Source organism: Uloborus diversus, chromosome 8 (assembly GCF_026930045.1).
Source record: "Uloborus diversus isolate 005 chromosome 8, Udiv.v.3.1, whole genome shotgun sequence".
NCBI lineage: Eukaryota > Metazoa > Arthropoda > Arachnida > Araneae > Uloboridae > Uloborus > Uloborus diversus.
In genome coordinates, this window is record NC_072738.1 from 45,973,087 (window position 1) to 45,987,462 (window position 14,376).

General features: G+C 32.9%; 1 protein-coding gene across 1 annotated transcript in view; it reads left to right on the top strand.

Moving 5' to 3' along the window:
* Positions 1-10,274, top strand: part of LOC129227436 (cell division control protein 42 homolog) — a 28,290-nt gene extending 18,016 nt beyond the window's left edge. Inside the window, exon 3 of the mRNA XM_054861994.1 lies at positions 9,388-10,274. Coding sequence (XP_054717969.1) covers positions 9,388-9,879 — 492 coding nt within the window. The 3' untranslated portion in view covers positions 9,880-10,274. The remainder of the gene's footprint in view (positions 1-9,387) is intronic.
* The last annotated feature ends 4,102 nt before the right edge of the window (positions 10,275-14,376 follow it).

Consider the following 14,376-nt stretch of genomic DNA (forward strand, 5'->3'; position numbering starts at 1 on the left):
CATCGAAACAGTCAAATGAGAACAATAAACAATCGTGATTGCTCAAAAAAAGTCTAGAAAAAGATTATGGTGCACATAAAGTAATTTTTGTGACATGTCGGTAATTTAAGCTATTGAAAGTAAAACTGATACACGACGTAACATTCATGGAGATTGGAAAAACTGAACCTGCAAGGAAAAACAGCATGCATGTGACATTCGATGTTTTTAGCGCTTTCTACTAAAAAAAAAAAAAAAAAAAAAAAATCAAAACTTTTTTTTAAACAGGGCCTGAACAGGGTTTGATAAACCTGCCAATTTAACTCAGTGATATATCAGTAGTAGGTAAATAAAAAATCTTTTTGGGAACACTCACAATTTTGTAACAGAGATAGGAGCACCAAACATCTATTTCATCTTGAAAATTAACGTTTAACACAAAATAGGGATTCTTGTCTTGAATTCTAAAACAAGTACTTTTATTAAACGTATTTCTTTCATCAAAATGTATCAGAGACTGGAATAATCTTTTTTTAAAAAAAATAGTATGTAAATGCTAAAAAAAGTAAATTTCTACCAATTAGTTTTTTTTTTTTTTAATTTTAGGTACCTTTAAAGAAAAAACATTCGCATCCATTAATACAAAAGCAAGGGAGGGGTGTAGATGGTAGTGCAGGGCAGTGGTCCCTCATTATGTACCCCCCTAAAAAATCTTTGAATATGCATACAAAAATCATTAAAAAAACATTTAAAAAGTCATTTTCAGAATGTGTTGTCAGCCCAAAATTTTCGAAAACGCCAACTAAAAATTTTTGAATCACAAACACACCCCTATTCTACAAGTTTATTTGTAATTATTGGTGGAGCAAATTCTCAAAAACCTCAATATTGTTGGGGTTCCTGCCCCACAACACCTATAAAAGAGGACCTCAATGAAGAGAGATCTGACCATCATCTAGTAATCCATTAGTACATAGAATTCCTATTCAATAAGCTCGGACTGTAGAAAAGTGACTTCTAGCTCATCCCTTAGAATTATTATGGAGGGGGGGGGGGTTATACTCAATGTAAATTTTATCGGAAACAACCAACACCATGCTCATTAGCTCACTTATATGGAAAAACATCAATTTTTCAAAACCAGCGGGGGCAATTGACGCTACCCCCTTAAATGACATGCCTGATGACTTGAGGTCTGACTGTATAACAGAATTTCATTTTGTACAACTAGGTTAGACCGATCAGTGAGTGAACACCACCCAGTGAATGAACAGCGCGTCATTTAAAAAAAATAATAATTACAAGCTTCCAAAATTGTTTTTCTAAATAAATTCACTACAGAAGCGTTCTTCATTGATATTCTAAGCTATCTGACAACTGATTGGTTATTTTTGATATGTATTTTTTTTCCTGAAAAAAAAATTGAAATTTTTACTGCCGCGAATCGTTCTTTTTCTCTATCAAAATAATAAGGTTGTTTTCGTGCTAGCAATTATTTTGATAAATATTATTTTTATTGATAAATTTTATTTTTTAACTCTACGAAAGAAAAAATAAGTATACATATTTAGGCTAAGGATTTAGATTGTTTCAGTCAATGCAGAATGCGTAGATTTTCAGGTAGAGGGGTGTTCAGGCACTGGGTACGAAAAATTGCGAAAACCCAGTGAATGAACACTGGCAAAATTTCTTTTGAGTTAAAAAGAAATTTGAAGTTTCGTTGAGATATTTTCATTTTCGTACTTTTTTGTAATGCAGATAGTTTTATGTGCTTATTTATTTATGTATTTCATTATATATTTTATAGTTTTTTTATTTTTGTCTTTGCAAACAATGCACTTTTTACTGAGTTTTATCTCTTATCTATCTGCACTGGTGTGCAAAAATTAAGGACGAAGTCGAAAAATTAGCATATCGGCTGAACGAAGAGGCAGAGCGGACAGAAAGACCAATCAGGAGATTAAGTAAGGTGATGTACGGTAGCACATGCGCAGATATGCAGGCAGACGTAATGGGGGAGTGTCTGAGTAGTATAAAGCATGTTGTCGGTGTAGCATCAGTATTTCTGGCAAAGAGATTGCACGCCGTATAGCAGTTAAAATCACACCGAGTTGCTGCCTCCGAGAAATGGCGAATAATCAATCTGTTAGACGACATCTGGATGCTTTTACCCGAGGTCGAATCATTGGGAAGTTGGAGGAAGGCCGCAGTGTGACATGTGTGGCTGCAGAGTTCGGAATTGCTCACAGCATCGTTTCACGACTTTGGAGACAATTTCAAACTACAGGAACAGCTATCCGGGGTTCAGTAGTGGTCGTCCACGAGGAACCACACCGCAGATGACCAGTATGGTTTACAGGCAGGGTTGGCTTTTTGCCGGCAGAAACTGGTTTTTGCTCTGCCAGTGGCAGAAACTGGTTATAACCGGTAAAAACCGGCAGAAACTGGTAGAAACTGGCAAAAACTAGAAAACGTTTTTAATAGCTCTAGTAATTACTTAATGACAGGCAATTAAGTAAAATAAAAAATATAACTCCATTTCGTCATTGCAAAAACTTAATATAATAGTTATTTAATAATTAGTGTAAAAATATGTTAAATAACAAGACTGACATTTCCAAAGCAAAGTAAAATGTATCATAGTTGAAATTGCTATGTGTTAGAAATTTTAGCCTTGTAATGTTGTAAGTAACAAATTTTTCAGTTTGTTTATAATTATTTTGTTTGCATTCAAGATATAAAGTGTAATATATCAAATATTTAAATAAATACAGATTTTTTTTATTTCATTAAACTGTAAAATTCAGGAACTTGTCATTTTACACTTAATATAACTGAATAAAGCTATTCTCAAAGAGCTCCTGCTGCTGCAACTTACTGTGCTGATTTAGCGAAAAATGCAATAATAGAGCTTGAAACGAAATATGACTGCAAAGTATTATCTTTAGTAACTGATAATGAACACAAGATGGAGTTAATGAGGAAAATTATTGAAGAAGAAATGCCATCTGTTACAACTTATGGGTGTTCAGCTCATTACTTAAATCTTCTTGGACTGGATATCACACCAGATTCTCTCATTAAACATGTGGTTTCAGTCCAGAAATATTTCAGAAACCATCACAGGCAAGGAGCTTGGCTAAAGGAGTACCCAAAAGCTGTGAAACCACACACACCTTGTAATACACGGTGGAATAGCCAGGTGGACTGCTTAGAGTCGTTTATAAAGAATCGCCCATATTATTTACAAATACTAGAAGAACATGAAGATGATATTCATGACAAAGGTATTGTTCAGATTATAAATAATCAGATGATTTACAAAGAAGTTAAACACTTGCTGCTGCAGATAAAACCTGTTACTATTGCTCTGGATTCAGTTAAAAAGAGAACTGCTCAATTGCAGATGATTGCGATGTTTGGATTCATTTAACAAAAGACGCTCTTATGTGTGCTTTTGAGAAGGAAGTGATGCACAGATTTAATCAAGCAGTTACTGATAACCATTTACTAGCCTATATGCTCCATCCAAAGTATTTGGGAGTAAATTTATCATGTAATCAAGAAGAAAATGCCCGAACTTTACCCACAAATATTAACCCTGATTATGTACCTTATACCATAGCTTTACAAAACAAATTGGCCCCTTTTCCCGAAACCTATTTTTTCAATCAAGTTATAACAACTACGCCAGCTACCGCATGGTGGTTCAATTTGAAAAAATGTGCTATAGATGAAAGTTTTGTGAATCTTGCTTGTTCTTTGATGATAATGCCAGCTAGTTCTGCTGGGATTGAAAGAATCTTCTCAAATTTCTCCTTTGTGCACAACAAATTGAGAAATTGTTTAGGTTTAGAAACAGCGTCAAAACTTGTATTTTGTTACAGGCTGCTGCAGTGTGAAAACAATGTAAAATTTGATTTTGAATGGTGATAGTGTTGTAAATAAATTGTATTTGGGTTAATATTTAATTATTTTTCTTATACATTTTTTATTGTATGTCAGGAATTGCATTTATGTCATTTTTTGAGTTTCTGCCATAAATGTGGCAGAAAGGGGTTTTTGCCATGCCGGTTTTAACCGGTTTCTACCAGTGGTTTTTACCGCCTCGGCAGAAACCTGCCAACCGCCGGCAGCCGCGAAGAAACAGGCGGCAGACAGCAGGAGAAATCGCTAGACACACGACACAGGCGACTGGACGACCGATATCGCGTTTTACCGTGGCCAGAAGACTGCACGGTGGTGGTCTGTTTGCACGACGCCTTATACGGTGTGTACCTCTAACGCCTGCCCATCGGAGAAGGCGTTCTCTGTGGTGCCGGGAACACCGGAATTGGAGAGACAATGAATGGGGACGAGTACTCTTTACAGATGAGAGCAGATTCAGTCTGAGTAGCGATTCTCATCGCATACTCATCTGGAGAGAGCGGGGAAGCCGCAATCATCCCTCAAACATCATTGAAAGGGACAGGTATGGAGGTCGCGGTGTTCTCGTTTGGGAAGGCATCATGCTTGGTAGTCGTACAGACCTTCACATCTTCGACGCAGGTTCAGTCAACGGACCCGTTATTGTAACGAGATTCTTCTTCCATATGTGCGTCTTTTTAGGGCGCTATGGGTCCGCAGTTCCTTTTCATGGACGACAATGCACCATGTCATCGCACAGTAGCTGCCGAACAGCTCTTAGAGAGTGAGGATATTGAACGTATGGATTGGCTGGCACGATCTCCGGATCTCAATCCCATCGAGCATGTATGGGATTTTCTAGGCAGACGCTTGGCAGCTCGTACCTTACCACCAGTAACGATTCGGGAGCTTCGATTGGCGCTGCAAGACGAATGGGCAGCAATGCCTCAACAACTCATTGACACCCTCATTCTCAGCATGGGCAGACGCTGTGAAACCTGCCTAGCAGTCGGGGGAGATCATATCCCCTACTAAAGACCGGATGTTTCTTGCTGGACACCCATCACAGGGATGTTTCGGCCTTCAGTCGCATTGCGCTCCATGCTACTTTTTCAAAAAGCTTCTTTTTATCCCTCTGATTTCTCGTTTAGTAAGTGTTGCTTACATTACACATGTCCTTACGTATTGGGGATCTTACGGTATTAAATGTGTTGATTTGGAAAGCTTTTGTACAAAGTTATATCGAAAAAACCGTCTCGTCCTTAATTTTTGCACACAATTAGTATATATATTATCTGTATATTAACCTACCTACCTACATCTATCTATCTATATCTTTATCTCTCTTGATAGATAGACAGGTAGATAGAGAGAAAGAGAAATAGAAATATATATACAAAGAGAGAGAATAGATAGGTAGATATGTATGTTTGTATATAGATAGATAGATAAATAGATAGAGGAAGATATAGATATAGAATTGGTAGGTAGATAGATGGATCGATAGATTTATTGATAGATAAATGGATAGGTAGTGGTTAATATATAGATAGGTCGATAGAGAGACTGATATAGAGATAGATAGCTAGGTAGAGAGACTGATATAGAGATAGATAGTAGATAGATATATAGACAGGTAGATAGACCGATATAGATAAGTGGATAGATAGATAGGTAGACTGATAAAGAGTTAGGTAAGTAAATATATATAGATTGGTTAGGATAATAGATTGGTAAATATTTAGATGTTCAGACAGATAGGGAGATAGAGAATTAGGAAATATATATATACAAAGAGAGAGAATAGATAGGTAGATATGTATGTTTGTAGACATAGATAGACAAATAAATAGATAGAGGAAGATATAGAGATAGAATAGGTAGGTAGATAGATAGATCGATAGATTTATTGATAGATAAATAGATAAGTAGTGGTTAACAGATGGATAGGTAGATAGAGAGACTAATATAGAGATAGATAGCTAGGTAGAGAGACTGATATAGAGATAGATAGTAGGGAGATATATAGACAGGTAGATAGATCGATAGATATAGATTGGTGGATAGATATAGAAAGTTGCACACTGATAAAGAGCTAGGTAAGTAAATAGATATAGATTGTTAGATAATAGATTGGTTGATATTTAGATAGACAGGTAGATAGAGAGATAGAGAAATAGAAATATATATACAAAGAGAGAGAATAGATAGGTAGATATGTATGTTTGTATATAGATAGATAGATAAATAGATAGAGGAAGATATAGATATAGAATAGGTAGGTAGATAGATGGATCGATAGATTTATTGATAGATAAATAGATAGGTAGTGGTTAATAGATAGATAGGTCGATAGAGAGACTGATATAGAGATAGATAGCTAGGTAGAGAGACTGATATAGAGATAGATAGTAGGTAGATATATTTACAGATAGATAGACCGATATATATAGATAAGTGGATAGATAGATATAGATAGGTAGACTGATAAAGAACTAGATAAGTAAATAGATATAGATTGGTTAGGATAATAGATTGGTAGATATTTAGATGTACAGGTAGATAGGGAGATAGAGAATTAGAAATATATATACAAAGAGAGAGAATAGATAGGTAGATATGTATGTTTGTATATAGATAGATAGATAAATAGATAGAGGAAGATATAGAGATAGAATAAGTAGGTAGATAGATGGATTGATAGATTTATTGATAGATAAATAGATAGGTAGTGGTTAATAGATAGCTAGGTAGATAGAGAGACTGATATAGAGATAGATAGCTAGGTAGAGAGACTGATATAGAGATAGATAGTAGGTAGATATAGATAGGTAGATAGACCGATAGATATAGATAAGTGAATGGATAGATATAGAAAAATACACTGATAAAGAGCTAGGTAAGTAAATAGATATAGATTGGTTAGGATAATAGATTGGTAGATATTTAGATGTTCAGACAGATAAATAGGTAGATAGACATATAGATAGATAGATTAGTATATAGATAAGTAGATAGATAAGTAAATAGATTAGTAGATAGATAGATAGACAGATGGAGACATAGACAGATATATCGATAGATGAATAAGTATATAGATAAGTAGGTAGAAAAATAGATAGAAAGATATATAGATAGATGGATAGAGATATCAAAGGATAGGTATAGATAGATAGATATAAATAGTTATAGAAATAGATAGGTATAAATAGATAGATATAGATATTTATAGAAATAGATAGATATAGATATTTATAGAAATAGATAGGTATAGGTAGATTGATATAGATAGTTATATAAATAGATAGATAAATAGATATAGATAGTTATATAGACAGATCTCAAAGAAACTTAGTTTCTTTTTGAATCGAAATTTATCATGTTCATTCACTGGACCAATTTGTTTTCATTTACACTGGTCGGAGGTGTTCATTCACTGGGTCACTGTACCATTTTTTCTTTAAACGCCTAAAAAATTCGGAAGCGGTACCATTTAAGTTCATAGGCGGATTTACGGGGGTGCCAGGGGGTGCGCCGCACCCCCAAAATTTTTTGGCTGGGTTTAAAAAAAAAATGAATGTAGTATTTGTCACTCAGAGGCACAGTTGGGTAAAAAAAATTTCATAGCTGCTATACTAGTGCTGTGTTATAGTATAGAATAATTGTTTGCACTGTAATTGTGTATTTATTGATATATCAATACGAATTCTGCTACTTTAAAACAACTATAAATAATCAAGTTCCAAAAAAAAAAAAAAAAAACATGACAAAATTGCAGCAAACTTAATTAATAAAATCTACCCCGAACTCAACTAAAAACCAACATTTTTCAAAAAAAATTTTAAGGAGGACTCCCGGAATTCTTGCTGCAGTGGTGCATTCAGGGGGGATGGGGCACAATACTGGTGACTCTTCCCACAGAATGCTGAGTTGATGTTTTTAAAAAATATATTTTTCATTATTGCAGAGAAGAAAAGATCTCATTTTAGGAAAATGCAGTTATTTTAAGAAGAAAAAAATAAATAATATTGGGGAAAAACCTTAATTTATTTGAAAAAGAGAAATATTGACCTTTAAATTTTTCAACAGCTTCAGATTATTGACGGAGAATTGTGTGTATCCTCCCCCCCCCCTCCTCGCACAATCCTCTTTCTTTCATACTCCCCCCTCCTTTTTTTTTCATTTTTTCATTCTTTCTATTTCGTTTTCATTTTTTCTATTAGTCCTCAACCCCCCCCCCCCCCGATGCCCTCTCTTTTGCCAATGTTATTACGGAGTATCTTAAATTTCGTTTTTTGGGCTTCAATTTCGCAACATATTTCCAAGGAAGATCCTATAATCACCTAAAAACCTCGAAAATCGTTTGAAATTGCGTTTTCGGAGCTTCAGTTTTGGAAAACTGCAGTGTCCCTAACGTTACCAAATATGGTCTTCCACTCATGTGTTTAAGATTTTAATTTTGGAAAATATTCGAACAACGGCCTCCCTCCCCCTTTCTCTAATTATCATCAAAGATTGTTAATATTTTGGTTTTGAAAACTATACTATTTCGTGATAAGTAGGAGAATTTTTTTTTTTTTTTTTTTGGGACAGTAGCCTTTGAAATTCTCTTTTTAATACCATGGAGTATTGCATAAGTACTTCATTTTTAAGACTTCAATTTCGAAAATTTTCCAGGGGATAGCTTCAGGACCATCGTCCGGGAACAGCATCAAAAATTGTCCACCATAGCGTTTTTGGAACTTTAATTATAAAAAATTAAAAAGGTAGTGGTAGGGGGGGGGCATATATTTCTATCTGTTTTTCAAATATCGATTGGGGTCAGTCCGTGAGTGTCATTCCTAACCCAAACTATAAATATGGACTATGATCACATTTATAAGACTTAAATTTCTAAAAAACAGCCTTGGAGCCTTACGTATCATTCCTTCCCCTAAAATATCACCAAGAACTCTAAAACTGCGTTTTCAAAACTACTATTGCAAATTTTTTCTGGGGCGTGAATCCCCTTTCAAACCAGAAGCTGGATTCGCCCCTTGCTTCTAACAACATCGACTTTTGTTTAAAACTTTTTCTGCAGTTTGAAATGTTAAGAACTGCTGATCTCCTAATGTTACTAAATATGGTTTACATCTCGTTATTTTAGACTTAAAAGTGCGCCCTGGCCTAAAATTATTTTCTGATTTCGCCACTGCGTTGTTGAAACCCCCCACGCCCCAGATCCCTGTTATTGTTGCACCCCTAAAATTTTCGTCCTAAATCCACCTATGTTTAAGTTCCCGCGATTTTTTGGAGATATTTACATAGATCAATTAAAATGTTTCAACTATAACGATCTGTATAGTATAGAATTTAAAATTACTAGGATTTTTTAAAAATGAAATTGTGCTTAACTGTTCATTCACTGGTCGGTCTACCCTATACCTCAAAAGAAATAGCATTATTCATGTTTAAACAGTGTTATGCATATTGAGCTGAACATATTTTTGTTTTCTATTTCAGGATGATTTTGATGCTTTAAGGCCGCTTTGTTATCCTCATACTGATGTTTTCATCCTCTGCTTCAGTGTTGTTTACCCTACCTCTTTCTATAATATTGCAGAGAAGTGGATATACGAAGTACGGCACCACTGTCCCAAAACGCCTATCATATTAGTTGGTACTCAGTGTGACTTACGGACAGACATAAATGTTTTAATTGACTTGGCAGACTATAGAGAACAGCCCATAAGTAAGCATCAAGCAGAAGCTTTGGCTTCCCGAATTGGAGCTGTCTCTTATGTTGAATGTTCTGCAGTGACACAGAAAAACCTGAAAGAGGTTTTTGATACTGCACTCTTATCGGCATTGAAAACCAGAAGACCAGAGATAATGTCCTCAGAAAAGTATGAGGATAAGTCAAGAAGTTGGAAACTAAGTGACAATCAAGGTTATGTGAGTTTTGAAAGGAAGAGAAGTAAGCGTGGGTGGAGAAAACTTTGTTGTTTCTCTTAAAAACATTGAAATTAGTTTCCTTATAATTGAAGACAAACCAATGACATAAGTGCTTTTGTTTTAATAATGCTATTGTTAAATTTCAACTTTGGATAAACATGGTTAACCAATTACAGGCAAGTTAAAATGTGAATCTTCAGAGTAGATACCTTTGCTTTATGATTCATACCAAGTCAAATGTTCTTAAGAAGCGCATGATTAAAAATAAAAAATAAATAAATGCCTTTGTGCAAAAAGTAACACTATAAACAGCATTATATAAGTGAAATTTCCAAAAAATTAAAGCTTTTTAAAAATGTATTTATATTTTTTAAATCTTAAACATTGATTAAATGCATAATGAATAGTTTAAATAATTAATTCCGAATTAAAAGTAAAAAAAAATAATTTACTTTTTTTTTTCATTTGATGAACAATATTTTACGTAGAAAATTCTTAGTTTAAGACTTGAAAAATATTTTGATCCTCTAATAAATTTATGTAAAATATTTGGTTTGTACAATAAAGCATTTTGTAATCTAACAATATAATTTCAAACTGTACTTAGTTATAGTTTAAATTAATTGTTTCTAAACCATGAAGTGATAATAAGTTTTTAGTATGAAGAAATAATAAAATAATAATTAACTACAGTGAACCTAGCCTTACACAGATAAGTCATTTCAAAGTTTTTGTCCCTATAACTGTACTGAAACCAAGAAAAATGTCATAGGGGAAAAAACTGATTTTTTTTTTAAAATAATTTTTTGAAGCTTTGTTTTCAATTGTAATAAAATTTATTACTCCGTGAGAAAACAGAGAAAGTCAAGAACATTTTTGACCATAAAGCAATAATCTGGATAAAAGCAAGACAGTTGACATGCCTGTAAATGGGCTAGCCAGCTAATAGTCATACACATATGAGGCAGTGGCAAAGAAGTGTAGGCAGATATTTTCAAGTTTTGAGTAAAACACTTTTTAAGACTGCCTCATATGAATCATAAGACTGCCTCATTTCATTCTAGGGCATTTAGAAAAGACTAAGTTTCAGCAATAAAAATCCTTTCTTAAAGCATTTAGATAACAATGAATATGAAGCTAAGTGTCATATTCAAATGAATTTAAAGAAAAAAGGGTCCTCTCCATCTTAAAAATGATTAACTGAAACATTTCGATGCAAACATAAGTTATGTGGAATTAACATCATCAAATACCAAAAAAAAAAAAAAAAAAATCTGTTCAATACTATTTTATGGTCAGATATTTTAATATTGCATGTTTTTTAAAAAAAACTTTTGATACTTACTTTGCTAACATTGAGAAAAAATTCCCTTTTCCCACCTTCAAAATGGTGTTTATTTCTTATCTTTATTTTCTCATGGGCAGACATAAATGCTAAGCCAGTTTGATGACTTAAATGTTAATTAAGAAGTAAAAAACTTGACCAACTTAAAATTCAACCACTTTGTTCTTTGTTGCAGTTTTTGGATACAAAGCATTTTCTGTTAATATTAAACTCATGTTGTTACCTCCAAATATCTGTTACAATATATGTATTTTCATGACTTTTGGTTGAATCAAAAAGTTTTCTTGACATTCTACTGAAGAGATGAATATGTGGTCAAAGCAGTTTAATTAAAATGATTGAGAACAACATAATCGAAAGAGTTCAATATTAAAAGGATAATACAAGGTGTGTCTAGAGCATAATGCAATTTTTAAAACATCAATATATTTATTGAAGATATCATTACAAACATTTTATATTATTTGGAGTAACTCTCTTGAGCATCTAAACATTTACCAGATACTCTTCAAAGCATGGTTATGGTACAAATCCTAGAAGGCTTCAAAGAGGACTTCATTAATTCAATTCATCTTGGATGGTTTCAACTGAGTTTTCAAAAGTCTTGATTGAGAAGAAAAAGAAGTCAGCTGAAGTCAAGTCCAGACTGTAAGTGAATTGGGACAGCATTGCCCAATTGAGCTTCAGTTGGTACTCATGCAGCACAAAATTTGCACACATTATGTTGCTCAAGTGACGATTCCATCATGATTAGTGGCACAGGTTATAAATAGGGGTTCATTGAGACAGCGATCATGATGCCTCAACTCTCCGAAGCAGACTGGTAAAGACATGGCATTGAAGCTAAGAGTGCTCCCCATTTAACTCAACTCCTTGGAATGCTCTACCATTTTTAAATATCAGTACAAAGAAAAGCAGTATTATACCTGGACGCACCTTGTAAATATTGAATCTCTCTATACCTGTATTCCTGATGAATCTTCAAACTGGTTTGAATTTGGTTCAATACATAATATAGTAAGGACAAACATAACCTGAGCTGTGTTTCCGCTACGGTCGCATTTCTCGCAAAATAAGAAAATACTATTCAAATTACGACAAATGGAACAAAGCATTTTCGCTTTTTTGCTCCAATATAACAAGAAAAAGAAGGGGGAAAAAGTGTACAGTCAGAGAGAGGAAGCGATATGGAACTTAATCATATTTATAAATCATATCTAACATGCATAAACTGTTATTAAGTTGAACAATATTTCGTCTTAATGGGAATTTTATCCCCCCAATAAATACATTATTGGGGGTTTTCAGAAAAAAAAGTTTGCTCCATCAATATCAAGAACAATTCTGAATTTTTCATTTCAAATTTTTAAAAGATATCACATAACGTGCATTTATTTCTTCGAAGATGTCAAGCCTGAATTTTAGCATTTTGCTAAAGACTTTTCCCCCAATTTTAGTTTTTTTGCTAAAGAATTTTTAAACTTGGCTTAAACGCTGAACCTGAGATCATTGTGAAGGCTACAAAGATCCTAAGCACAGCATTAACGCCACTGCCTGGTTAGGTTTGCCCCAACTATAGTTAGTATTTCACGTTCTAACTAATGTATCATTTTCTGGTGTCCCACTGTTGTAATTAATAAAATTACATTTGAAAAATTATGAGTGTATGTTCTTTTGTTATAATGCAAAAGTTTAAGAACTTTTCCAAGCTGAAAGTACGAAGTAAGATATGGAAAGTTTTAATAATAGAAGTAAGTTTGTCCTAGAAAACTAATATATTTTATGTACTAAAAAAAAATAAGAAATTGGAATATTATCAACTTCTATGTATATTTGAAATATTTTTAGAGCATTTTTTAATGCATTTTTAAGGTGAAAAATTGTTGAAATGCATATGTAATATAAATACTTTTTTGAGGAACATGTTCCACAGCCAGATTTGTTTCTTTCTTTGAGAGCTTCTTTCAGTGTTAAAAACATACTTTGACAAAAATTGATATGAATGCTTTGAGTCGTAAACCTGTTGCAATAATTCTTTCCAAATAGTCAAATAAAATTTTGTCCCTAGTCAGTTTTAGCAAAGGTTTTTTTCTTCTATGTACTGTACAATATTTATTCACACTGCAATTAAGAAACATAGTACCAGAAAAAAAAAACTATTATACTCTTACTATGAAACAATTCTATAGAAAATGCCCATGTTACTACATTTCTATCATATTTATAAGTGACTATTCCTGTCAAACTGATTATATACATGCATACAATAAGATATTTTTGAATTTTACCTGTACAACTGAATTCGGTGACCTAATGTAAAAAGTGCCTTATCTAAACCAAGTTAAAATTTCAAAAAGCATAAATTTTGTACATATGAAATGTTACCAGTGTATGTTATTTATTTGAAAATAAAACTGTATTTTATAGATGTTTGTTTTGATTATATTTTTCAATGCTCAAATTTTTCTTTTGCAATGAACACTACTTCAACATCAAATATAAGAACATTGTGCTATTTTTATAGCATGGCGGACAAATTAGTTTCAAACGCATGTTATAAAAATTACCTAAAATTTATTAATTACATTTATTATGGTTTGCACATTAAATAAAACAGAAGAAATTGATCAGTGGTGTTTTTTTTCCCCTCCATATGAATAAAAACAATGCATGTCACAATGACAATTAATAAGAAATAAATAAATGTATCATATGAATATAGACGAGGTTCTGAATGCTTAAACCTCCATCAATTAGGGTTTAAAAAGATGAAGTCTGCACAGATGGTTGTTTTAAAAATAGTTTTTCTTCCATCAACAATATGTAGAAAACTATTTCCTAATGTGTACAGTAAAAGAACTCATTTTCGCAAGCCATAATTTTTGCAAAAACAAATATATTGGTGATTTTAAAAATTTTATAAGAACACAACCAAAGGCTGATAAATCCCGAAAGCACTTAAACAGAACACCTTTTGAGTAAGAAATTTTTAGAAACATCCTATTAGTTGCATTACTATTTTAAATTCAAAAAATAGTCCTGTAGTATTCAAGATATTGTTCAATAAATTGTCCTTTATTGATCAATTAAACTTATTTCTTACATAGGTTGTTTAAGTCTGGTCAATAAACCATTACATTTTGAAGAAGTGAAAATGCTTTAATTTTTATCAGTATTCAAAGCAAAAAAAAAAAAAAAACGCAAGGCTTAAA